Source organism: Tyto alba, unplaced genomic scaffold (genome assembly GCF_018691265.1).
Source record: "Tyto alba isolate M040663 unplaced genomic scaffold, T.alba_DEE_v4.0 Super-Scaffold_46, whole genome shotgun sequence".
Classification (NCBI taxonomy): Eukaryota; Metazoa; Chordata; class Aves; order Strigiformes; family Tytonidae; genus Tyto; species Tyto alba.
Window position 1 is genome coordinate 3237715 of NW_024881322.1, and position 27336 is coordinate 3265050.

At 42.9% G+C, this 27336-nt stretch overlaps 2 protein-coding genes across 2 annotated transcripts in view; one reads left to right on the forward strand and one right to left on the reverse strand.

Moving 5' to 3' along the window:
* Positions 1-2551, forward strand: part of STT3B (STT3 oligosaccharyltransferase complex catalytic subunit B) — a 52995-nt gene extending 50444 nt beyond the window's left edge. The window contains exon 16 of the mRNA XM_032996803.2: positions 831-2551. Coding sequence (XP_032852694.2) covers positions 831-911 — 81 coding nt within the window. The 3' untranslated portion in view covers positions 912-2551. The remainder of the gene's footprint in view (positions 1-830) is intronic.
* A 1923-nt stretch (positions 2552-4474) lies between these two features.
* The window catches only part of OSBPL10 (oxysterol binding protein like 10), a 120611-nt gene continuing 97749 nt past the window's right edge, over positions 4475-27336 (reverse strand). The window contains exons 8-12 of the mRNA XM_042806464.1: positions 20486-20969; positions 11333-11519; positions 9718-9900; positions 8117-8270; positions 4475-7349 (exon numbers count right to left, since the gene is read on the reverse strand). Coding sequence (XP_042662398.1) covers positions 7305-7349; positions 8117-8270; positions 9718-9900; positions 11333-11519; positions 20486-20969 — 1053 coding nt within the window. The 3' untranslated portion in view covers positions 4475-7304. The remainder of the gene's footprint in view (positions 7350-8116; positions 8271-9717; positions 9901-11332; positions 11520-20485; positions 20970-27336) is intronic.

Genomic DNA, 27336 nt, shown 5'->3' on the forward strand with positions numbered 1-27336 from the left:
ATAGAACCTGTCTGGGTATTATGTATTAGCTTGTGTCAATCTCACTTTATAACAGTGTTATCGTTGTTATTAAAAAGAGAAAGGTGGTGTTTACCTGACATAACAGAGGCTGCTGGTAAGCACAGCAAAGTGCAGCGAGGGTGGGAGCTGCCTACTGCCCGATTTGTTGTGGCAGGCAAGTTGTTGAATGTACAATTCTACCTGCCACACGTGTACAACTCTGAAGTTAATATTACCCAAGACTAACTTTAATGCTTCCCCCCCCCATTACTGCCTTAAAAAAAAAAAAATATCTAGAATCTGCTGATAGAGACACATGAGCAGAAAGTGCTAACTAGCCTACAGACCAACAGCAGAGACTAAAGGCTGTAATACCATTATTCAGTTTTTCTCCTAATTTTGAAAAATGCTGTTTTGAGCAAATATTTCTCTCTCTCATCTTGCAAACTTCTAAGAGAATCAAATAGTGCAAAAGACCCAAAAAGGTATTTCCAAACAAAACGAACACTCTACACCACTTCTGCTTTTTGGGCATACGTGAGGTTTATCGCGTAGGTTAATTATTAATTCTGCCTCAGCACGAGCTTTGAAAATAATTCTACAGATCTGGTGGATGGGGCTTGCAGAAGTACATCTTGTGCAAAAGCAAATGTTGAACATTAATTAACAATCCCAACTTTAAAAATAATAACTGGATAATACCTAGTTGAGGGTTTAGCATTTCAGTTCTTTAAAATCAAGCTAAAGATCGGGCATTGAAATGCACATCGTTAAACCGCGGTCAAGACTAAATATTTAACTAATACGTTTTATTCTGTTTTTCTTTTTAGACCTCCAAAAGGAAGCGTGGCTACATTAAGAATAAACTAATTTTAAAGAAAGGCAAGAGACCCAACAGGAAGACAGTTTAAATACACTGTTCTGATTGCTAATACGAAGCAGTTGTCCTTGAGATAACCAGTCTTTGCCTTTAGCTCAAGTCATGTTTCACAGCAACATGAGGGTACAGAACCATCATTGGTCCAGATTATTGTACAAAATTTTCAGGCAATGTCTGATTAAAAATATTGGCTTATTGAGAACAGCTGTTTTAGATTTGTAATGTGAAGCAAGACAGAGCTGCTACCCAAGTCTAGCAGCATTTTTATATTGGTACATATTATCCTTCAAATCTGTTGAGAATTTGGACTGACTGCACCAAAGAACCCTGTAATTTGGTCCTTGGCACATGCATACTTGTCAATCTTTTTTGAAAACGGTTCAGCTGAAGAGCAGCAGTACGTAAACTGGAATGGTAAAATCTAAAAATGACTTGTTTTCAACAATTAAGGGAAAGCAGAGCTCTCTGAAATCAAACGTTCACCATAAGTTACTCCCATGATTATTTTTCAATGGTTTCTTTCAGTGTCCTTTTACTCTCGCTGCAGGCTGGTTTGGATCTGGAGTGTAAGAAGCAGAGCTGCACTTTTCACAAGAGGTGACAGGACAGATTAAGCGGATGCTAGTTTAGATCGGACGAGCTGCTTTTGTTTAACAGGGGATTGCAGTGTTGCTGCCTCACACCGTCACTTCAGAAGGTAGACAAGGCAAAGCTTGCACACCGTAGATACAAGGGCTAAATTTGTATCCTGAAAAATCTGAAACGACAGTAATGAATGCTCTAGGAACATATGCCTGAGCACCGCGTAGCGCCTGGTGCTTCAGAACAGAAATCAAACTATTTTAGGTAAATGTTTACATTGGTAAAACAAGCATAGCCTGGTTAATGGGGGGAAATGAAAAAAGGTTGACAGGTATCCCAAACCCCTTTGCTGTGGCTAGCGGAGGCAGAGGATTTACAAACCTCTTCCCCCCCACCCCACCCCTCACTGCCTTTCTCGTGAGGGCAAAAGTTTTTCTGGAAATCTGTTTCTCTGCATTTTTATTTAGAGTGCTTAAATCAATTGAAGAAATTCCTGCTATAGTGCTATTTGCTTTGTCTGTCTTTTATACTGGGCTGGTTTTTTGGTTGTTTTCTTTTTGTTTGTTTTGTTTTGTTTTTTTTTTTTTTAAAAAGCGTGGTAAAAACTGTCACATTAAATGCACTAAAATATAAATGGAGACTGAACATGTTCACTTTCCAGCTATAGGAATACTTTATACAGACTTGAAAATTTACTTTACTTAAAATTGAAAGGGTTTTGCAGTTTGTTTTCCTGCCACAGGTTGTAACTTTTTATAGAAACAAAACTTGCATCAATAATTTGATGTAAATGCAGAATAGTATGTACCTTTCATGAAGAAAATGTAAATTTACAGTGTTCTGTGAGAATGTTACTGCTGACTTCTTTCCCAAGGTGTAGAATATTTTTTTGATTTATGAACTCATTTTTGACTCCGATGGTTTATACAGACCAATCCTACAGCTGCAACATTTTCACAAAGGTAATTCAATCTGGATTTCTGGCCCCCTGTCGTTCGGAGATTTCATTTTATTTTGTTGCTTTAAAGCTCAATGCAGACCAGTTGTTGACTGTAGGGGAAAATAAAGTTAATTCAAGTTTTGTGTTAAGGGTGTTGTGTCAGTTTTGTTGTGATTAACCTGAGCCCCTGTCGCTTTACAGTCCGAGCGATAAATTAAAGCATTTGGACTCCAGAATGCAAATCTGCCCACCTCACAAAGTTGCTGGAACGAAGCCACAGCAGCTACGTCGCGTCGTTCCAGCTTAACTATACGAAGGCAAAGGTAGGGCCTGTGCTGCGACGAAACGAAGGCATGGTGCTCATATCCTCAGAGAGGAGCAGCCCCCTCTCCCCAGCCCCCGCTGCAGGGAATCCCTGGCTCCCTGTGCTGCAGGGGCTTCCCCGGGAGCAGCAGGGGGGATGGCGTGAGGCACCTTTGCCAGACCCCGGGCTCTGCCCAGCGGGGAGCAAGGAGGCAGCGGAACAGCTGCCGCTGGGCAGGCTGGGGCTGGGCAGTGCAAAGGAAAGAAGTTGCCCGCCCAGCTTTACGCTCCCGTCAGGCTGGTTTCTGGTAAGCGTTCTCTTATCAGAATTAAGAAAATCCCGTCAACTGTTACAGCTTTTAAAATGCCACGTGAAAGCAAAATAAGCCAACTGCAGGAATCTTAGCCAGCCTGGGCCTCGAGCTGCCTACCACTTACCTGAGCTTTCTGAAGTCTAACTTGACTTCAAGGCTTTTGCTCATGTCCTGTTTAAAATGAAAAGCTGAAGTCATGAAGGCAACCACCTTGTAACTTTGGTTCCTGTAAGAAGAAGGGGCAGGCGTTGCATCGCCTTCCTGGGTTGGGCAGGAACCTGCACGCCAGGGGGGTTACCTGGCTCCCCCACCTCCCTCCTCAAATTAACCAGCTGAACTAACTTCTACCTTTTCTCCTTGAGAACTGAACCACAACTGTACCCGCAAAGACGACTGGCATCTTGCATCACTACCAAGATACCTCCCGTACTAGTTTATTTCCTTACCTACAGCCATCCTTCTGCTGTTCTACTGGGTAAGAGTTAGAAGTGTAACCGCCACAGAAAGCAGTAAAATCTGAAGGAAAAAAAAAAAAGCAGCTTAAGCCAGGCTCTGGTCTGCAGTTGCTACGGAACTACAACTGCAAGTGCCTAGAAGCCAGTAGGGTGTAAGTTCTGTATTGCACAATCGTTACTGCTGAAATCAGTGGGGGCACACAGGGCTACAGCTAATCCCCGGAGAGAGATTTTGACTTGTAGAAGTAATTCTGTAACAGAAGGGGAGAAAAGTCCTTAGTTACATACCTTGATAGGCTTACTCGTAAAAAAACAGTCAAATGCTTTGACTCCGGTCCCTGTACATATCGATCCTTCTGAGTGGAAGTTAAAGGGTGTTTGGCTCCGACTAAAACTCAATAATGTCTCTAAATCAAATGTATAAATTGCTCCAAGCCCTGGCCTTGAGGCAAGGCACGGAGCACGCCTGGGTCATGCTTCCCATCCTATTTACAGCCGGTGGTGTTTTGTGTTTTGCACAAAACCAAAGTATTCTGGCATCGTGTCTTCCAACAACTGTGGGTGAATGTTTAAAATACACCAGAACCGCATTATTTAGCACTCGGTCACTGTGCAGCAGGACGGATGAAGCCTCTAAGCCCATTTTTCCTCCCCACGCAAGTGTCCACTGCTGCACGAATTCAGAGTTGTATTTTAAGAAGTGTCTAACCGAGAATCTCTGCCAGTGACAAAGATTAAATGAAGTAGGGTATTCACAAACATTAAATGAAGTACGGTGATATTCAGAAAGAAGGGAACACCTTCACCTATCTCCTTTTTGCCAGAAGCAGCCCTGTGTTCCCCAGTCTTCCCCGTGTCTGTGCTGGTGCTGTCCCACGCCAACAAGCCCTTACCTCCAGGGTGCCCGGCCGTAGGAGCGAGCCGGGGTTCCCTTCTCAGCACCACACACCAACACCGGGCACCTAACGCTGCCGTGGAAAGAGACGGGGCATCCCACCACTAAATGAAACAAATCTTTTATTCATGAGCGCCGTCGTCTTAAGTTCACAAATTAGGAAAGGAAGGCAAATCAGAAGAGACTGCCGGAGCATCTTTTAAATGATAAAGGTATAAATTTCTTTCTGAACGTTTCTAAGTTAAGAAAGAAAAAGGTTGCATAGGCTTTCTACAGGTGCGCACAAAAAAAAACTGAAGTACATGGAGGTTTTTACATTACAGTTCAGAGTGTACATTGGCTACTTGAAAAGGAAAATATTTACTTGCAAGTCCAAGACAGCTATTGGAACAACCTACGGAGTAAGGCTTATGAATATTTACTTTTCAGTCCTGTAAAATATACTGAACACACGACTACCAGAAAAATAAAATGACACTTGCAAATCTTGTTCTGGTGTCTCTCGCTGATGGGATCTTTTCGGGAAGGGCCGTTTTTATGTTTGCCTCTCCCAAGTTACTTTGGAAAAGAAACAGTGGTGATGGCATCGGGGGATTCCTCGCAGCATCAGAACGAAACAAAACATTTATCGGAGCACAAGTGGAATGTTCTCGGCATGCAGAAACAACCAACCATGCAGACAGAAAAAATCTTCAATAAATTACAAGCATAAAATGATTCAAATTTCTCCTTAAAAGAACGGCTACGGCATCACTGTAGCCTCGACAGTCAAACCATCAAAGCTGAAAGAGGTCTACTCCTTCAGAGCGCAGGCCTGCAGCCTGACCGAGGTTTTCCATGGCTATTTCTAGTGAGAACGCGGCTTGTTCTTTGGTGTGTGGAAGTCAAGTTCCAGGAGGATGGTCCGTGTGTTTAATTCTGCGTTTTCGAGTGTTCTCCGTGATGATGTTACAAGCTGGACGAATACTTCTAGTTACTTATCAGACTAACCTCGAGAACAAGAGTGGATCCATGATAAAGTTAATTCTTGGAGGTGATAAAGTACACGTTTTCCTGATGATACTCAGTAGTAGGTCAGTGTCATTCCTATGACAGCATCATTTTGGTTTAGTTACAGAAAAACACTCGCTATTCCTAAAAATAAGATTTTTTTTTTTTCATTTAAAAAAAAGTGTCAGTTATAAAATCAAGCTCATACAGTCCACTTTTTTTTTTTTTAAATAGGATTTCAATCATAACATGAATCTTCCTAATGTGCAAAAAAAGGACATACAAGCAGACGAAATAGCATTTAGGAGGAGAAAGGAGCCACACCTTCATTAAGCAGGGAGCTGAATTTCAGATGTGAAGATCTATGAAACATTATGTCCAAACGAACAACTAATGGCATGTTTCCTTGCGTGCACACCTCTGTTCAGCCTTCTGAGTTGCTCAGGAGATTTTACCAACTACCAAAAGAAGTAATTATAAAATGCAGGATGCACAAGAACAGAGATAAGCAGTGCTCTGACCTAAATATCTTTCTGTACTAGGTATAAAGCCTAAGTTATTGTATTAAGGAAGCAGACAAAAGGCACGGAAAAAAAAAATCCGTACTAGAGAAGGGTAGGCATCAATGCTGCTGTATGTTAGAAAGACAGTGGCTTCTGTGTGGGGCACTGAGCTGAAGTCGGCATGTTTTACGTTTGCCTTTTGTTGCCACTTCCCTCAAAAACATCTTCACTTTCAAGAAAAAGGAACTAAAAAGCAACAAAGCCTTATCCCACTTCTAGGATCTACTTGTGGTGTCACAGTGGTTACCTTACAAAGATCAAGCTTCAGGACTGATTACTTCCTTGTGGTTTGGGTCTTTTTTACTTCACAAAACAAATCACATCCCATTTCATTTGCCTAATTAACTACTGCCTCAGTGTAATCATTGAGTAAATTGTTACTTTTCCGTCAGAAGATCGCTGGGCTGAGGCGGCTGGTTATGTATAGCGTGGCTAGTCAGCCAACTACTTCACCCCGACACAACGGACTGGCTCAAAAGCAGAAGAAATCAAACCGCAGGGCTGCTTGGAGCCTCGGGGGGGGAGTGAGGGCCCTGCCCGGCCGGGCTGTGTCGCGGCGGGCCGGGGCAGAACGCGGAACCCCCAAAGCGTGAGCGGGAGCCCGAGCACCTCAGGCAGCAAGGTCAGAATCAGCCGGGCAGCTGGTGCTCTACCCAACAGCTGGAAGAGTGAACAAAGGGAAGAGCGAGGACGCAAGGGGTCAGTGCGAACCAAGTTCTTGAGGAGGTATTGCTAGCGATAAATGGCGGAAAATTCTCACCAGGAGGTGACAGGGAACATGCTCTTCCACCAGCATCCCGAAGCGAGCGCGCCGTCAGTGCAGCATTCGTGTGTCAGAGTGAGTTCCTCAGTGACTGGTTAGACAGAACGATTGCCAGTAAGTGACACGTCACGTTTGAAGTGCAAAACATTTTTGGCAAAAGTGAAAAATAGAAAAACCTTAACCAGTACTAATACAAAAGTGTTTTCTTAAATACTAGCGCAGGGCCTGATCCTGCAAGCACGAAACTCGGGGAACCCCAGCTGAGTCCAGCTGGAGTTCTGTGCCCTAAAACTTAAGAGGAAAAGGTCTTTAGATCGCTGTTAGTGTTTATACTCGTACGTGTAGTGTAAGTAACATACACACAAACACACAGACACTGCGTGTATATAGGGGCGTGTGTGTGGATGGACGTGTGTGTGTGTGTGTGTGTATCCATACGCACAAAATGGCTCCTGAACAAACTTGAGCTCGTGGTTATTTTGAGATGCATCATTCACAGCACGTCGCTTCTCATGAGTATCTGCTGATAAAAGGAGCTGTTCAATGACATCTTGAAGTTATATACTGTTATCATTTTAATGCCTTTAAGGTAAAGTTACGAGGCAACTGCTCTATCCCGTCAGTGGGTCTTCCAGAGAGGATTCAAGTATAGCCAACCATCGCCCTGCAACAAAATTAGGGAGAGTTCACAAACGAGATTCATACGTACGGGATTTGCGGATGTCCATATAAAAGCTAAAATAACATTAATCAACACAAGAACCCATCCCTGCCACCTGAAAATTCTGCGCTTCAGGAGCTTACAGGTCATGCGGGCGGGAGGGGAAAAAAATTACAAGGGGGAGAGAAGCAGTGGGAAGATGCAACAGATGAACTGTTGGTTTAAACAGCTGCACGCCCTGGCTGATGTACCAACAGTCACGTACTAATTCCTTCAGTCAGTCTTATTTCCCTTCCCCTTCTCCTCTAAGCAGGGGCAAAGACGACTTAGTAAAACCTGTTTCATTTCAAGCAGATGAAACCCAGGACTGTTTCAGATGTCCACGCTTACCAACGTTGGGCAAATATCCCTGAGCCGTGTTCGCTTTAGTATCCTGAGATCAAGATTAGCAGGGGATGTGAGTACACAGCATTTGCAAATTCAGGTGTGACTTTTAAGGTAAAAAAGCCACAGCTTTAAGTGCCCAACAGCAGGTACCACAAATTCAGGTTAAAATTAAACTGAAGGGAAATGAACAAGTTGACAACGTGGGCGTGGAAGAACCCATTGCTCTTCCTTAAGAGCCAGACTCTGGCTAAACCCGAATTTAAAGCCGGGGGTTTGTAACACCACCAGCCCACGGTCAGAACCACAGACAAACTCCTTTGTGCTGGCATCCTCCTGTACCCACAAACACGCACGGGGGCTTTAGAAGACGACACGGGAAGTACCTCTTTGGCAAAATACTGGGGTTTCCAGGGCGCCGTAAGCGCCACGCGCTGCCTCTCCTCTGCTCGCTGCCTCTCCTCCAGGCGGTGCTTGTGCTCCGTTGCTGCCTCGATGTTGCCATCCCTCAGGGCATCGGTGACGCGCTGCCAGAGGCGCCTGCGCGACGGACAAGGGGCGCCAGCGCCCGCGTGAGCCCGGCGGCCTCGTGGCAGCCGCGCTCCCGCCCGGCGCGCGCGCTCAACTCCCGGCGTCCTGCCAGCCAAGCCAGCTTCCCCAAGAGCTTTTTGTCTGACCCTTCACAACCTGGCCTTTTTTTCTCAGAGCAGATGGATTCACTCGGATCGTTTTCCTGCTCGCATCCTTCACTGTTGACCCACCCCCAAACGACATGTTTGTTCTGCTTTTATTTGCAGTTACGTTCTTGAATTATAAGGGAACGTTAGCCAGAACCCCAGAGTACATTAAACTGGGACAGGGGCTGCTCCCAGCAGGTTACCAACAGAGGAATGGATGCACTGATTCTAGGGAGCCCATCTAGGTCTGTGCTCTATATTCCCAGCTAACAATAATTATCAGTCTATAACCAAACTTGTTTCTCACACGACTGACCGCAGTGGGAATACAGGAGCCTGGCAAAAGCTTTGCCCAGAAAAATACCGAGAAGAAAGCGACGGCAGCTTTCACCTATTTCCATTTAAGGTTTAAATGAGTTTCTGTTCACAATCTGAGGCGCTGCATATCCCGCAGAAACACTGGGTAGTTGTAATTCACTTACTGGTACCCAAAAATGCAATAAACGCACTGCGGGGCTATTGGTTTCCTTATTTACTCCAACCTCTCTGTCCCAAAACCACAGGGGAAAAATGAGGTTGTGATAAGCAAGCGCGTCCAGCAAGTACGAAAATGATACCTGACCCCGCACAATGACTCAAGACACACCTTTGTACAATAAAGTGAACGTATTTACAGATAATAAACTGGAGCTGAACTCACGGTTTTAAATCCTCCAAGAAAATGTTCTTAAATTCAATAAAGATATTGATTTTTTTCTGAAGATAAGCGTCCACAGTTATGGACAGTGAATACCAGAACACATTTTTTCTAAGGTACCTAGTCAGGCCTGTGATGCGGGTGCGGAGAGCCTTAAAACCACATGTGGTTCTCGCATCACCCTGCATCGTGTTTTACGTGCTTCTGTACATACAAGCGTCCTCAGGTACGTTAAACCTGCAATTCCAGGTCCCTCTGCAAGACGCGACATTACTTGCAACAAGCTGACTGATTTGACACCCCCCCCCCCCCCCCCCCCCCGTCGCAGCCACTCCGAGAAGGTGGGACACCGCATCGCCGTTTTCCAAACGCCCGCTGAAACACACACAACCCTTCCCCTTTCCCCCCCCCCCCCCCCCAACCAGATGTGCACATCACTACAACGACATTTCTGCCCCGAAGAACCGGCGCGCAGCCCCTGCTGCTCGTGCCTGGCTCGCTGTGCTGCAGGAGGCCAGGCGGTTTCCACCCGCGCCGTTGGCAGCCGCGCTTTGGTTCCCCGGCCCGTTGCCACCCGCGGGGCAGAGCCGAGCTCGGACGCCTCCGCGCGTACCTGGACTCCAGCGGGCCCTGCTTTGCGAGCGGCCTGATCTTCTTCCTGCTAACAGGCAGCTTGTTAGTGTCGATCACTTTGGTTTCTCCGTTGCTGTAAGTAAATTCCAGCGTGCCGTTCCATTCTCCCTGTGCCTTGCAGACAATGGTATTAGTGGGGTTGTGTTTCACTTCGGCTGTAACCCTAATTCAAGGGGGAAGAGAGAAAGACCACAGAAATAACTGGTGCCATTTCTAACCGGCCTAGGAAAGCCCTACCGCAGCTAAGGCTACAAGCAGCTTGCTCCACCTAGAAGGTATTTTTTCGAGCAAAGCAGCGACACTGTCCCAGAATAGAAAGGCTCAACCCAAGGAGGCTCTGCAAACACAGCAACAGCTTCTGGACCCCACTCTCCCAAAGCACAGCAGCAGCCCAGCTTAAAGCTCTGCCGCCCCGCTCTCACCCAGGGCTGTTTACCTCCTCAGCCTGACAAACAACTCCTGACAGTCGTGACATTTGCAGCGCACACGTTTTCTTCACACCTGAACATAATGCTGTCGGATACCTATGCCAAAGGCGTACCTCTATATTCTCCTTTAGCTCTGCAAGTTTGCTTCTTGGCTGCTGAGAGGCAATGATTAAAGCTATCTCAGGGGTCCAAGAACCGGTCTGAGAGTGAGCAAAATAGAGAAGTAGGACTGGAAGAACAAAACGCAGGGAGAAGTTTCATGTCTGCGTGCCTTGAACATGCACACACGTGCTTCAGCAAGCCACACGGAGTAATCCATAAACTCAATTAAGTTTTCAAATTATTAAACTAATACAGCACAACCTTCCCCAATTTTCACTCCTCCTGATGGAGCCAATTATTAATCTACGCCTTTTAGAAAAAAAAAAAAACCTGTACAAACAGCCCATGCTGATATTTGCCAGAACACAATATTGCAACGGTTGACACATACGGAAGAATAATCAGGGCAGCTGAAATGAAACAGAGGGAACCGTGCAAAAGCACAGCCTTCTCACGGACACCGCCAGAACAAGGAAGGGGTCTGTGTACATTAACGGTTGGGCCATCGACTTGGGCATGGAAGTAAGACAGGAAGCTGTCTTCCACACTGCCTCTTCACACCCTTAATAAACAGGAACCAAAGACACATAAATAATATTTCCATCCTCTGGAATTTCAGTGCAGAAGGAGGAGTCCCCAGCAGGGAGTTACTGCTACGCGCAACGACACTTTTGCTTCTCTCCTCCTTACAGGAACTCCACCTGCAACACCACTTCATCTACAAGACTCAGAGAAGCAGCAGCTGGTGCAACAGAAATATTGCCTTTTCTACACACATTTTTCTGATCCTGCACTTACAGCAATTTTTACAAGCAACAAAGCCCAGAAGAATACATTAACTTTAGTTTAATGACAGAAATATATCCAATTCAGTTAAACGATGTAAAATATATAACTACAATAAACGGTGCTCTAAAGCTGTAAGTCATCTCAGACACTAACAGGAAAAGAAATTCAGGTATCTGGCTATAAAGTACTCCAACAGAAGAACTGAACAGATGCCCAAGAGCCTTTCCACTGAAATCCAGCAGCAGGTAAACAAGAATAAGATAATAACTCCTGTACCTGTGGACCTTCCCTCCATAGAAGGGCTTGGTGTGGAACGTGACCGTAGCAGAATAGCCCGTCCTGGCACAACTGATGTTGACTTTCCCTCCAAGCTCTACCCACGGGATGGTAAGTATTGAGCGAGCATAGGCACTAGGCAGAGTGAAAACATACTCCTCTTCATGTTCCATCAAGTAAAGGACACCTACGGAGAAAAAAGAGCGAAAGCGAAATGATGGAAGTTCACTGATAAGACCCGACAGTGACTGACCAATTACTGTCATCAAAATGCACTTCTGCGGGGAGCGCAGCGTGCACTTTGCCTTGAGGGAGAGGACTGTCTGCTAAAAAAAAAAAAAAAAAAAAAAAAAAAAAAGATCTGCCCACAGGAACAAATTTCTTCAAACATTTTCAAAAGCACACAGTTTGAACGTGTACCCCGGGGTCCTTCATGGTAACAAACGGCTTATCAGAAAACCTGACTGGATTACTTATTTTGTGATATTGACAAGCAATAAGCTGTTAAAGCTGGGAAAAAAAAAAAAAAAAATAACGCTTGCTTGCAAAAAGCCATACTGAATATTCAGATGCTCACTCAGTGTCGTATCATAATCTCTCTCCAGAAAACAATATGGGCACAGCCAAAGGAGTCCTCAGCCCTCCAGTTATTTAATCAGTCACAGCCAGGTTCTCTCCGCTACTTCCCTACGGGCGCATTTGTTGGTGGGAGTGAAAGGCTCTCCTCCAGGCCTGTCCAGGTGCTAACAGGCAGCACGCTTAAGGAAGCCATCTAGAAATTTCCTATTAAGTTTGCCCCCTCGTTTCCAAAGGCCTGGTTCCTCACAGAGCCTTTGCAAAAGTCTTGCATCATCACCAAGGGGCCACGAGGGCCACCGCTCTGTTACCACCAGGACCAATGTCTCTACCCTGCAGGGAAAATCACGGGCGATTCGATTTCATTCCGTAAAGGTTCCTCCACCCTCAGCATTAGGGGGTTGTACCTAAAAACAACGACATGCAGCAGCAGTAATTTTTGAAGATTATTTGGAACTACAAAGTGGCATGTCTGATCAGATCTTAGCTTCCCCTGGGGTTAAGGACACAGCTCTATCCCCACCACAGCCGCAGTTTGGTCTTCAGGGTGACAAATAACACAGGACATAAGACGAGGTGAAGGGGACCTTAAAACTTGCACATAGGTCCTGCCAAGTATCTGCAGTGTATTTTTTTGATTGGAGTTTTACATTCTTTTGTGTCTCACTTAATAACTGCCTGGAGGCAAAAATGGCAGCTTTGAAAAGAATTTTCACAACAGGGGTTGAAAATAACTATCACAGTAAGCCCTTAGAACCCAGAAATATTTGGGGGGGGAAAAAAAAAAAAAAAAAAAAATCAGGAAAGTTATCTTAATATAGTAATAGTATCTGTTTAGAAACAAGATGAGCTTAAGCCAATTTGCCTTCACCCCGGGGCAGACAGGGGAAGAACACAGTAGTATTGATTAGTTTGTCTATCTATTTAAGTGAATAAAGACACTAACTTTGTAACGTGATCTGACACGTAATGATGAAAAAACACTTAACAGGAACAAGGCACTACCACTGCCAACATAAAAATATGTCCTTAACACTGTATGAAAACACAAACCTGAAACACATTCAAAACCTAAAAACACAGAGATCCAACAGACTCATCATCTTAAACACCAGCTTCAACTATTAGCACTAAAGGCAGGCAGAAGGAAGCTCTGCAGCTTGTCACTTCTGCCCTCAAACTGTTCCATGGGCAAACACCTTTTGCAAAACAATACTTTCATGCTGCTGTTCTCAGGACTTCTGCAACCTCGGCCCACCAGCAACGACACAGCCAGCACTTACACCCCAGCAAGTTTGCCAGAAATGAGCCGGAGAGTGCAAAAGCACAAACACAGAACAGCAACGCCTTGGAAGGACCTTTAATCATTTTGCCTCGGCAGGTCACAAGTTCCTCGTGTCATGTGCCGAACCCTCACCTGTAGGGCCCCAGGAGGACACAGCTGGAACACACAGACACAGCTGGAACACACAGACACACACACATACACACACACACACACACGTATCTTGCCTCAAGCTCCCTCAGCTCCGTGCAGGTGGTAAAACCAAAGCTGAGCGCACTGCAGGAGGGCTGAACTACCCAACTCACCTGGGACAGGCAGCCAGGAAGAACTTTTACTCAGAAAGATGACTCTGCTTATCAAATCCATCAAGTGGATGCTATAATAACATTAAATTAATAAAGAACAATCAAGAAGCCTTTTAACTAGATGATGATATTCAAAAACTATCCAAGAAAGCTAATGGGTACTGATCAAATGCAGAAAGGAAACCTGGCCCTCTCCAGCTGGGCATTTGCCACGGAGAGAACTACAACAGGTTTTAGGCTCGAGTCTGTCAGCCTCCCCTTCTCCTCCTCTTCCCATTTTTTTCTCCACCTTCTTCAGAACAGTCGCAGGCAACGGGCACAGAGCAGCCACCAGCTGCGGGAAACGGCCTGTAGTGCTACCCAGGAGGGCACATTTCCCCAGTCTGAATGTTCTAAGCGCAGACACAACCCTCAGAGGGTCCAAAAGCACAGTCTGCCTCCAAGCACCAGCTTCCGGCGGGACCCTTCGGGGGTTTGGCTGTGCTGAGGTTTTTGTTGTTTTCTTTTCCTCCCCAAAGACAAAAGGTGGGATAGCAGCGCGGTGGGCAGGCGTGGTGCTCACTGCTGGGTGAGAACCTCGCTGTATTTATGAACCACGCCTTCACCTGAGCTTCTCCAGAGCCTCCCGCTTCCCCGGGCCCAGCCACCCACCTCTGACCGCCACTGCACACCCCCCTGCGAGAGGAAACTGCTGTGATCAACACAATTTCCTTCTGGCTTAGTACACATTTGCTTCTGTCTGTCTGATGGGATCAATAGCTTTTTTTTTTCCCTCCATACTCGAGTGGGAGGGATGCAGAGCTCTAATGAACACTGCCAAGCACACTGAAAAGTGAACAGCAAATAACAGCAGTGACCTTCAATGTAAATATTTAACCACCACAGCAAGTTAGATATTAAAAGCTGAACCCAGCTCTCTCGGCAGTATTTTTAGCACCTAGCAGCATATTTTTTGAATTCCTTAAACACCTGAATAAATACATTCTTAATTAAGTGCTATCTCACTCGAAATATGACTCCAGCTCAATAATTATAATCTAGAAGCAAAAAAAAAAAGCGGGGGGGGGGGGGGGGAGGATTTGAAATATCCACCACTTAATACTACTTTTAGTATTAGCATGACTGTTAGTTTTGCATCCCATCGTTTGCAGAGCCCACATGCAAAACCTCGTTTCACTGAAGCGCCATGAAGACTGCAGCTGCACCACCATGTCTGATCTGAGACCCGAGCTCTCTTCGGGAAGAGGGAGACAAAACGACACAGACTCAACATTTGTAACCGCTACCACAACTTGAACTCATGCCCTACCCCCTGCCAAGTTTAATTCTTGAGAAATTAAAGGCAGAAAATCTAAAATCTATCAGCCGTTTTTACAAGCGTTGTATACTTTTAACACTCACTTATAAGTATCATTACATTGTGACTGATCTTTAAAAATACCTGCTGGAAAATATGCAGGCTATTTTTCTTCCCTTGCTTCCCCACCGTAAGGGATTATTCACTTTTAGTTTAAAAATGGCTATAAGTAAATATACGTAAAGTAAATATACATAAAAAGTTCCATTTTCAGTAACGTTCCCTCCTCTCACATCAAAGAATTATTTCAGAAACTGCAAATTCCTTTAAAGAAAATCTGAAGTATTTATAGGCAGTGAGTATACACGGAAGAACGCACCAGGTAAGTAATCTGGGAGGAACAGTGGATTTAGTTATCTAGTTTATTACAAAAATGCCCACAGAGAAGGGTGAATATTTACAAGTGCCGAATTTTGAAATTCCCCCTTGAAATGTCCTCAGCACCGTTTCCTCCTGCTTTTGACTAAGGCACCGTATTCACAGTCACACTCCTTCCCACGACTTCTCAGCCTGCGTTAAAGGAAGTGATGTTCGTGGCATATAATTTCCCCTGTTTGACTATTACACATCCCTCACTGCTGCCGCAGCTTTGTGAATTGATTTTCCAGCCACACATACTGACGAAATACCCAGAGGAGACTCTGGATCGATAAGCTGCAGGAGAGGCATGTGAAATTTAAAGCTTCCCACTGATAGTGTGGAGATCAATCTCACCAACAAATGGTACGTTGGACACAAATGGCCCAGGGCAGTTGCCCGATGTAACAGGCTCTGCACTCTGCACGGTTTGTAACAGGGCACAACCAGGAGGAGGTTACGCCCAGGATGCAGAGCCCCGGGAAAAGGTAAGGGGCCAGAACTGGGCTCCTGTTGTCCCGTAAATATTCCCGCGAGCTGCGCTGCACTGCTCATTTTCCAAAGATTGGAGCCGTTTGCTAAATTAAGTAACGAGTGCCACGCCATACGGAAACTGTTCTGAAACCACTGGGCTAAAAAATATTAGCACAAAAATTAGTGCTAGGGAAATATTTAGGTAGCTCTCGTTGCATAGAGCAGTCAATCTTTGGAACTGGTATACTAAAAAGTCGCTAATGCCTCAGGAACAGAAATTATAGACCTGTACATCTATAAGCATACACATATGCATATTTGCACAGAAAAAAAAAACAAAACAAACAAAAAACCAACCAACCAACCAAAAAAAAAAAAAAACCAAAAAAAAAAAACAGCAACAACAACACAAAACCAACCAAACAAGAGAAACAACATTCATTGCTTTCATTTAGATTTACCCTGGAAAGAGCACTGAACCCTTTCCCTACCTATCACAGCTTTTCAAGGTTGATCTCAGATTAAAAAATAATTTTTGGAAGCCTATTCCTCACTAGTTTTTAAAACATTTAAAACAGCAGGAGTGAAAGCACAGGACGTAACTAGCCACTCGATTATACAGAGCAATCCACTTAAACGTACTTTATGCTCTCTTTGAAATTAACCCATGAGTCAAAGGTGACACTTTTTGTTCGGTTTTGCTGCTTCAGAACAAAACCCAAGAGCAGAGGAGGAACGCGCACAGCCCGCACTGAGGTGGGCTCACCACAGCCTTTTCCACTAAAGCATCCTTACCCTACAACCAGTATCTGTTTGAAGATTCTCTGGACCACATAAAAAACATTAAATATTTACATTGACTCTCCCATCCCTCGCTAATTTAAATCTTAATGTGATCCTATTCATTACACCCTCTTCTCCTCCCTCACTCTCTCATTAGTACATAATTAACATTAACCAGAATCGCGGACTGCGCATGCAACATGAATTCTTTTATGCAAAATACCCTCTCTTCTATTCAGGGTAGCCTCCTCATGAGGAAATTCAATGCTGACTACTCTGAAGAATGGGGTTTTTGTTATATAGTGAAGAAAAAGTTACAACATTTCATTAGCAAGCCAGATTTAGACCCCTCATAACCACAGATGAAGCGCTAGCATATAAAACAGCTTCTCACACAGATTTCCAGCAGTGCTTTCCTCCTCGTTCTGCATTTCTGCAACCGATCCGTATTTTGAATCAACAACAACAAAAAAAAAAAAATCACAGCTAGGAAAAAAAAAAAAAAAAAATAGACATTTTGAGGTGCAACACAGACTAAAAACTGAACAATCAAAATACTGAGCTGTACCCTCTGTATGACAGAACCATACTGCCCTCAAATCTCCTAATTCTTTAAATTCTTACAGAAGCCTTTCTACTTCCGTGACATCCTGTTTCAGCATATCCACTGCTGCTTCTCACAATAAAGCATAGAAAGCAACATTCTCTATACATCTAGGGACATTGTGACAAGTTAAAAAACACAGGCTTCAGAAGCACCACGGAAACATTGCCAGCATGTTCTTTACACAGTATAGGTCCAAAAATTCAGTACTACTTCTGTAAATAGCTCACTGCAGTGGCAAAAGCTTCACTGGATCGTTTGAAGGACACACACAAAACTATTCAGTAGACAGCAAAGTTTCAAAACACATCCCAGTTGCTTGTATCCAACGCTAAGGTCACAAGAAAGTTACAGGTCAAACAAAACTGTTCTGGAACAAGATGGTCACTCCCCACCAGTGAATTATCTAAAACATTAATTGCAGCTCTCTAGTGCTCTGTTTGGAAGGGAAATTTTTTGCCTACGTACATTAAATAGTACTGAATGAATGCATAGTATAATGAAACCACTACACTACCACTAGAATGATTTAAATGAAGTCTCAGAATGGACACAGGTAAATTGGAGACATCTAGGAAACTGCCTTTCTCCTTTCACGCAGAATCTAAAATCCTTACCGATCTAACAAAAAGTCAAAAGCACACATATACATGTAAAGTAAACCCCAGCAACAGCCAAAGAAAGGGCTGAATGCTCATAATGAGGGGAAAAAAAAAAAAAAAAAAAAAGAAGAAAGAACAAGACAAGAAAACCCAGCAACAACACGACCAGTTTGGTCATCCAATGCACCGTAGCAAAAAAAAACAAACCAACCAACCCCAGGGATTTTCATGAGATGTCACTTTGTCTCTTATCAAAAGTAAGATCGGTTTTACTTCAGTAATTTCTGAGAAACTCAATTTGGTTTTAACAACTCAAAGTAAGATTCTACCACCCTAAAAGCCAACCTTGCTGTCATAAAGCTTCTCCTTGTAGCTAACTTTAGTTTCTACCTATCTTAACCACCTTCATACACCTTCTGACTAACAGTGTGTCTTCCTACAATCTACTCTTTCCTAGACTAACTCCCCCCATCTGAAAAGCTGCAATTAATAAAATGTCCTTAAATACACGGAAAAGTCTCCAAATTATATTTCACATTAAAAATTATTAGGCTCTACATTACCAGACATGTAAATACAGACATACTTTTTCCCCACTACATCCAGCAGCTGCTTTTTTTTGGTTCAGCAACATATTTCCCAGTACTCACGCTGACCTCAATCTGATACAGAATTTATACTTAGGCAGCACATGAGAAAGAAACGTCTGCATTAATACTAATTTTTCCACAGCTTGACAAATCTACACACCAGCTTAATTAGGAAGCCTTTCCTGGGAATAAAATAAATTAAAAAAAAAAAAAAAAAAGAAAAAAAAGAAAAAAGAAAATTAACAACGTGTAGTTTCAAGCGAAGAAACAGCACTGCCAAGTAAATGTTTTAAACCAAGGCTGTCAGGTTTAGGCTGGCTGTTTTCAGATGATAGAAAAGCTTCCGTGGCACAACTTCTTGCTGCCTAGTGCCAGTCCTCAACATGTAACAGAAACGCTTGGGCTGCACTGGAGCTCCTCTGTCCCTTCCCAGAAATGCTGTCACCGTGAAGCTGCATGCTCCTGCACTGCTTACACGGCCAAAAAAGACAAACAATAACTGTAGGTTGGTAATCCCAAACTTCTTCCCAAAATGCCCACCATAAAGACAGCAGCAAACCTTGCAGTAAGAGTTCACTGTTGCCAATGTTCCCCAAAGCCTGCCCCCACTCTGCAGGTATCTCCAGGATCATGGAAAAAAAAAGGGAGAGGGGAGAACTTATTCTCACAAACACGTATTAAACAATCCTTAGGGTAGGGAAGGTTTCTTCTTCTACGAAGTTCCTAGAACCTTTCCCTCTCAAAACTGGGACACATCAAGACTTTGAAGTCTTAAATAACCCCCACAGTAGACACCCCCCATTCCAGGGAACGGTGTGGGCTAGCAGCAAGAAAAAAAAATTTCCCTACTCCTACCTAATCCTAAGTGATTCGGTGTTTAATTTTGCTTCCATTAAATTTCCCCCTTCACTGAGAAAAAGAGTACTAGAAACAATTATGTACCAGAAAAATACAGCAAGTTAAACCAGTGACTCAGGCTGGCAGTGGCCCAGTCAGGAAACAGCCAGAGAGACTCATTTCCCTTCTGACACTCCCTTCCCAACTTCCTTAACTCCGTATTGAAAGCAAAATACCTAAATCATAGGAAGAAGGAAACAGCAGTGCCACTACAGACTTTAACTATCACAACAATATCAAATCCAGTAGTAAGGAAGTTTCATGGCTCTTCTACAAAAAGGGAATATATTGCCATCTGAAAAGAAGCTACTGTAGCCTTTTCTACTTTATGAGTTTGTTCTTCAGTTCTAGCTAGTAGAAATAGCAGAACACACCTGCATGTTTTCACCATAATCGTTCTGTTGTTATTAATATGCAAAACCAAATCACGACATTTCCCAGTCTAATATTTTACTACCTTTAATATCATAGTATTTAACATAATGATGACAAAAAGAAGCATTTACCGTAAGTGTCCTGGTACTCCTGAGACTACAGTCTAAAAACTAATTAAGACAAAACACTAAAAAACATACACAGAAAATTACCCTCAAATCACAAAAGGGACTAAATTGCTTAGAAACATTAAATCAATACAGTAGCAGTCAGTAACAGCACTGGTACAGGTGCGCTTACCAGATCAGATCAGTCATTAAGAACTTGTTACGATCCCCTGTATTTCTGAATTTGTGTTGAGCAATGACTTAACACAAAGCAGAATATATATGTATGATACAGCAAATCACTATTTATATCTCAACTGCATGACTTTCTATAAAGCTTGAGATAATATACTAACTTTGTAAACACTACAGAAACCGTGGCTCACTCTTTGCAGAAACTACAAAAAAAAAAGAATGTTAGGCTTAAGTAAAAACATGGGGTTTCCTATTGCTTTGTTCCAGTTGTGAAACTGTCCCATACTGAATCATGTATTACTTTAGAAGTGAGCAAAACAAAAAAAGTTCTTACAGAATATGCTGTCGGTAGACATTTGCTACTACAACTTAATTATATCTGATAGTACAGTCATATGTACAGACTCATATATATATAAGCACACATTTATATATGCAATGTGTCTCTTGTGTTCAGTCTGGACAGAAAAAGGTTGTATGAACCCTACTGTTTTAACTCCAAACTTCACAATAACACATAGCCACAAAGTTCAAACGAAAGGTCAGAGGGAGAGAAAGCAGGAAAATATCTGGATTTCTGTTGTGTTGACACCTACAACATTAGGTAACCAAAAAAAAAAAAAAAAAAAAAAAGCACATTTCTTACCTTCACCTACCATAGAAACACCTATTGACATGCCCATAAACTTGCTTTTGGTCCATACGTGAGCGTTCACACACATTTTCTTCTCTTTGCACTCACAGTAAAAGCAAGAGACGGGTGGATGATGGGATACTTGTTCAGCTACAAACCTCAGCTTGTAGCACGTGGACTGGTCCTGGCCAAACTCCTTGGTTGGGTCCTTAGCAACCACGGAGGCACCGTTAGTTCTGAATGCTTTCACTTTATCTTTAGGCACATCCCACGAGCAATGAAACGTTTCGCCAATTATAGGGTTATAGGGCTTCTTGGCAACGGCTCCCTTTCGGCCTTCGTGAAAAGCTGTTAGATAATACTCCACAAAGCAGATAATTCTTTCCTCAGGAGTGGCTCCAGCTGCAATTGACAAAAACAGGTCTGGATGGGCCATGAAATTTGCATACATCTCCAGCAGGGATCTTTTCTCCAAAATAAATGTTGGAAGCACTACCTGTATGCAAAGCAGACAAAGGCAGATATGATTTCCCCATGATCATACTACCACGGGGGGAGGGGGGGGAGAACAGTTAAGACAGCTGCAATTCTGGCCTGCCAAGTTTCAGGACAGTGTATTTTCCTCCCCTGCCACAGCAATTTTATTTTCTTTACACTGTAACTAACAAGCGGAGGAAAAAGCAGCGGCCTGGATGGCCATGCAGGCTGTTTCCTGTTTCATTATGATTCTCAACAGCAGCTCACACGACGTGGAAATCTGCCTTTTCCTCTCCTCTCAGTTAACAAACCAACCATTGTTCTCCTTGTTTACAAGGCATAAAAAACATACTCTGATGTAAACTAATTTACATTGAACATAAACAAGTCCTCCAAAAAGGAAGGGGCACACCCTCCCAAACTGCTAGAAGATGAGTATTTTAAACAGACCCATCCCCAACCTGTAAGTGATGGTTGGTGTAAGGGGTACATCTACCCATCCTGTCAAACATCTGAGCTCCCAGTTTCACTCCCGCACCCTCGACCACTCACTGCGTATGTATTAGATCCCTTCCAGCCTCTAACAAACCAAGCCAACGAGATCCAACCAAAACCAAATCTCATGTGTGTTTCCAGGGATAAAACCATGCCAAGGACTCTTCCCACGAGGCTACAGGCAAGCAGACGCTCCCCGGGTGACTCTATGCTGTCACTGGATGTCATGCCCCCCTCCCAAGTGAAATCCCTTGCCAACTCCGTGCTCTCCTGTCACCCCCAGGGCACACGGCACGTCCCCTCAGTTCGAGATCGTACCGCACTACTGTGGTGGGCCCTTGCATGCCTTCGCCTTCTTTCAGACGAGTCGAAACAAATAAAGACTGCACAACCTCCTACATTAATGTCCTGGGACTAGAGAGGCTCCAGGCGGCCCAGAAACACTCTGAGACTGAGCACGAGGCAGCCTGCACCGGAGGGAGCCAGCCCTGGGGGATTTGGAGGCAGTCTCCAGTGACTCATGGAGCAACAGAGATGTCGCCAAAGTCACCCACTGAGGAATAACTCCTTGTTAAAAGATTTCAGTGAAGCTTCCTGGAGCGCACTGCAAGGCAGACAAGGGCTACAGGACCTGAAACAATTTATTTCTCCCTCCTTTCCTTCTCCACGATGCTCCACACTTCGTGTGGGACCGTCCCAGGGGAGCTCAGAGGTCACTCCTGCATGACGAACAAGGAGCTTCTGGTACACACAGAGTTGTCTAGAATCAAAGTGGCTCAATGATGCCAGATGCAGACCAACACCTGTCCTCTATTAAAGCAATTCTTCTGCTCTCCTATTGAATTCTTCGCTGCATTTACTTTTTCCCTTTCCAAAAAGCAAGGGTTATTTACAGCTGGCCGGGAGCCACCCTTCAATCCTAAACACATTTGCTTTCCCCACTGCTGCCCCAGCTTGCTATTCGAAGTGGGACCAAAGCACAGTTCAGTCCTTTTGGATCCCATGCGTAATGAAACGGAAGCTGTCAAACTTTTACTAATCATTTAGTTCCTTTCAAAGAAAACTTGTAAACATGAAAAAAAATTCCAGTCACAACAGCTCAAATGCAGTCAGTCAACATAGCACAACTGCAAAAAAAGGTAACTGAGCCATTCGGTAACATGCACGCCCAGTCACTCTCTCCTGTATACTATTTACACACATATAGTCTTACACAGGCTAATAATTTTTACAAGTTTAGCTACAAATCGAGCAAAGTTTCATCTGTAGTATTCCTCCGACTCTACTCTGCAAGTCTTGAGGATTCTGCATGGTCTCTGTTACCAATCCAACAAGGCCCCAAAAGGTGCAGGACCTTCACCTTACGCTATGCATGGCAAACTGAGTGATAGAGAGAGCCTACACTCCCCATGCTGGGGTGATAGCGGGGGGCTGAGGAGACTGGGTTTCAAAAGTGAAATCTAAAAGTTTGGAAGGCAAAGTAGAAAGGCAGTAGATTTTCTTAGAGTAGATTTAGCTCTTTAAACAATTCCATCTTACTTGCAGCATTCTCATTCTGACCAAATATTCATTATCCAATATAATCTTTAAAAAATGCAATTCAGTATTGCTGACCCTCAATACAGGATCTCATTTTAATATAAAACTCAAATATCAGGTTATCAAAGGGGAAACTGACAGCAAAACATAAGAAAAAAACCCCACATCACTTCTGTCTAGAAAAATTAGTAGTGACTGTCATGAGTTCACTGCACAGACTTGAAAGGGCAAAGAAACTCATTTGAATCAACAGCATTGCATCTCGTTATGTCCAAGTCTCTCTCTGAAAAGAGTGACCTTTATTAGCACAAATGGAAGAGAAGAAAACTACAGACCATACTTAAGATGATGCAAATTTTATGGTACAACATTAAGACTGCTGTGGTTTCATCCTGCTGACTTGATCACGCTGTCCTCATATCTACTCCCTCAAGTACTAGCTGGGTGCTTTGCAGCTACGTACTTAACACAGCCACACCAACACAGCCACTAAATGAGATGTTACGAATCACTGGACTCTTACTATTCCATTTCAAGAAACAATTTAAAACCTGAATAAAACTTGAACTCCAGCTCAAGTGATCTTGCTTTAAAAGCCCAACTAAGATGGAAACTACATCCTTAATGGTAGCAGGAAAGGAACCCGTGCAAAATGCAGAATGATTGAATTGTTTCCACAAAAGGAGGTAGAACTAAGTATTAAAAATATTTGAGTTTTAAAGCTTACACAACTCCAGAATTACAAAATACGTCTAGAAAACATTGCCTTTTACTAAATACTCTCGCAGCCTTGGAGTCTGAATATGCAACACCACCACCCACTAATATAGTCCAGAAAAAAAAAAAGAAAGAAATCACACAAGTTTGGTTTGGTTTTTTTTTTAATTGGCCCTATCTTGATTTCTGTAGAAATAAGCAAAATAGAAACAAATTTGGAAGTGTACAGCATTCTTCTTGCCAGCATTGGACTGTCAAGCGCTTGTGCTTGTACTCCAGCTTCCAAAGGAACGAGGTTTTCAACTCTTCTGCAGCCAACAATGAACTGTCCAGAAAAACACACTTAGAACCTGTGTTCTTTATATCAGTTTTAGACTGGACTACAACAATTATATTTTTTATAATTGCCTAAAAAGCCAAAACTGCCTAATTTTTTCCTCCGAGAAAAAGCCAGCATGACAACCAAATGAACTAAAGAATCTCTCTGGAAAAAATACCAAGGTTGCTGAAGTCTAAAGCAAAAAAATCTCCTGACTGTATTCTAAAATGTTGATCTCCGTTCTTATTCCTTCTCAGGCTTCAGGTGAAAAGGAAGCAGTTTAACAGGCATTCTTCTGTTTTCATTGAGGTTAAAGAGATACTGGTTCAAAGCTTGATCATAATCTCCTAGATTTGAATTAATCTATACTTAACTGACTTCTTACGAACGGAGATGTTTACCCTGCTACTATTTACTGTGAGGCAAAACACGGGTGTCAGCACCATTCTCTTCTTTTTTCAAAAATCTGACGAAGGTACCCCCTTACTGAGATGTCCCTCTCTTAGAGGTACAAAAGTTTTCCACTGCCATCTGTGTTGCTATTGAAATAAAACAAGCTATTTTCATCCCACTTAGATTTTAAAATCACAAGGTAAAAGTATATTGACAAGCAAATTAAAAACTTATGACATTGTGAACATACTACAGCATTAATTTAAAACAGGTTGGTATTTTGCAGAATTACTAGCAGCCCTTTACTTTTAGCGCATATTAACTGCATAGGGAAGGTGAGGGAATGCAGGGGAACCATCACCCATCTGTACAAACTGTTAGCATTAACTGCAATACATTAGATGCCATTTGCCAACGAATTTATCAGGCTGCCAGCGGGGTTTTTGGCACTGTTTTTCATTTTTTAGAAGTCCAAATAACAAAAAATTTAGAAACTTATTTTTTCCCCAGCAATTCCAATTTTAAATGAGGTTTAAAGTCTTAGCTCAGTCCAAGACATCAGTTGTGTACTACGTTCTGCTGTTGTGAACTGCTCTCTCACCCAACTCTCTCTAGCAGGTACTGAAGTCTATTTGGCCTCCACAGAATCTAGCGTGCTGTGGCAAATCCCCATGGAGATTTAGTACTTCATTGCGGGCGTTTTCATTCACAGTAGATTTTTACTGTTTAACTCCTCATTAAAAGGCATGACAGCATGACACATTTCAAAAGTGAAGCACCTTTGCAACATTAAATGTGGCTATCGTCACTGTGGGAAATCGGTATCAGCACAGGCAAGGCCAAGAGCAACATAAGCGATCACCCTGTAGGAAAAGGAAAAGATGCTGTTTCCTCTGATATGGTGCATAAAGGTAATGATTATGCATCCAGAACCCAAACCCACCAAGGGCTCAGAAAACTGGTTTCTTCACAAATGTATCACGTTACAATCCATCGCTCACAAAATGAACCAAAGAAACAACCCTAGGGAAGAAGGCACAGGAAAACGAAAATAGAGAAAACATCCTCTGATATTCTTGACTACTGTGCCACAACCACTTCCAGCAGAGGCTGACTAGCATCAAGGCTATCTGGAATCTGACTTTCAGAGGAATAATGAAATATGAGAAGAGGTGTAGCCAACAAACCAAGCTTTATTGGCACGTGTGTGGCCCTAAGGGCCTTATGTCAGTAAGCAAAGTTAATAAAAAAAGCAGCCAGCTGTCTTGTAATTTACATTTTTTAATCCTCACAATGGTCAGAAAAGTCATACGCACATGTGGCACATCTCATTAATACTCATCACGTGTATTTGTGCATCACTCAGACTAGTGATAGATCTAACTCTGCCATATGCCTGTTCCTCTTTTCATACTGTGGGTATTATACACACACATTTATGCATACTTATTTTTTGCCATACTATAGCTCTGATAATATTCATCATTATCCTCAATTACCGTGCTCTAAGAACACTACCTTAGGAACAGGTTGTCATAAATGTTTACCTTCCTACTTTTCTTAGAAGTGTCTACACTTGTCTTATTTACAGGAATTTCTCTTATTAACATTAACTGTGTGTCTTGGGGATTTTGTCTCCTCTGCTGTGACAAAAAGACGACATTGGAAATCAGGGAGAAAAAAAAAAATTCCTCTTCATTAACAAAGAAAATGTTTTGAAGACACAAGAGAAACAGGTAAGGAATCTTACTGTCATTCAAAGACTCAGACAGCCTTAGCAAACAGACACAGAAAAGAGCAAGAGCTATGAAAAACTGAGGAATGTAAAAACAAAACCAAAAATTAACTGCACATAACCCCACACATACTAAGAAGGAACAGGTATAAATTATTCACAGATGAAATGATGAAACTTTTTCTATTTAGAACAAAACTTTAATTTCTGTGCAGCTATTCAATAGCTATACTTAGCAACAGATCATGGGATTGCAGAGTCTTAAAAATTTCAGTATTTTTAAATACTGTCAATTGTTCCAGTGGAAGCAGAAACGACTATATTGAGAAAGCCTTATTTTTTAAGAAAATGTTTGTAAAAATAGATTTTGATTATGTAAGATCAAATGGAAAGCAGATGAACTCTTCAGAATATCAAAATGCCCGTGAGAAGACTCTCCTGTAAAGCTACTTCAAGCACAAGGGAAATTCTCTGGTCATTCCAAACTATTTTTTATTTGTGGAGGGTGTGTCACAGTAAGTTCTTCTTATTTGTGAGAAGTAGGTTATAAGGGTTTTATGTGAGTTTTTTTAAAGAAGAAAACCTTTGTGGAAGGAAACTGTGTTCCATATCTTTACAAAAATCCACTTAATTTATTAAGCTCCCTGAGAAGGTTTCACTGGACTATTCAACAAGAGGCACTCCCTGCTTCCAGAACACCTATCTCATTTCCAGAACTCGAAGGACTAGGAAATTTCCCAGACACCTTAACTTCTCCGATCATATCAGCATGGATAAGCTCATAATGATACTGGTTCCAGGACCAGAAGGATGCACAGAAGCTTAAACCAGTGAGCTGCGTAGCAAAGACCACAACAGTGATACACTGAAGACGTCTTTACCATCGTGTGGTTTTTGAAGCTGCCAAGTAATTAAATGGAACCCAATCCAGAAAGCAGTAACTGGAGCACGTATCTCCTCCATCCATCCAAATGCCATTATTGTTCCTCAAACACTCAGTGCACCCTGACTTAACATACAAGTGGGATACATACATACCATATGGTTGCTTTGAAAGTTAAAAAAAAAATAAGGAAGAGTTTAGGGGTTTTTTTCTTCTTTTTCCCTTCCCTTCTCCCCACCCCTAAAGTATCTTCTATGGTCACTTCGTGTGAAAGCCTGCCTAGCAGGTGACAAGGCTCCACGACT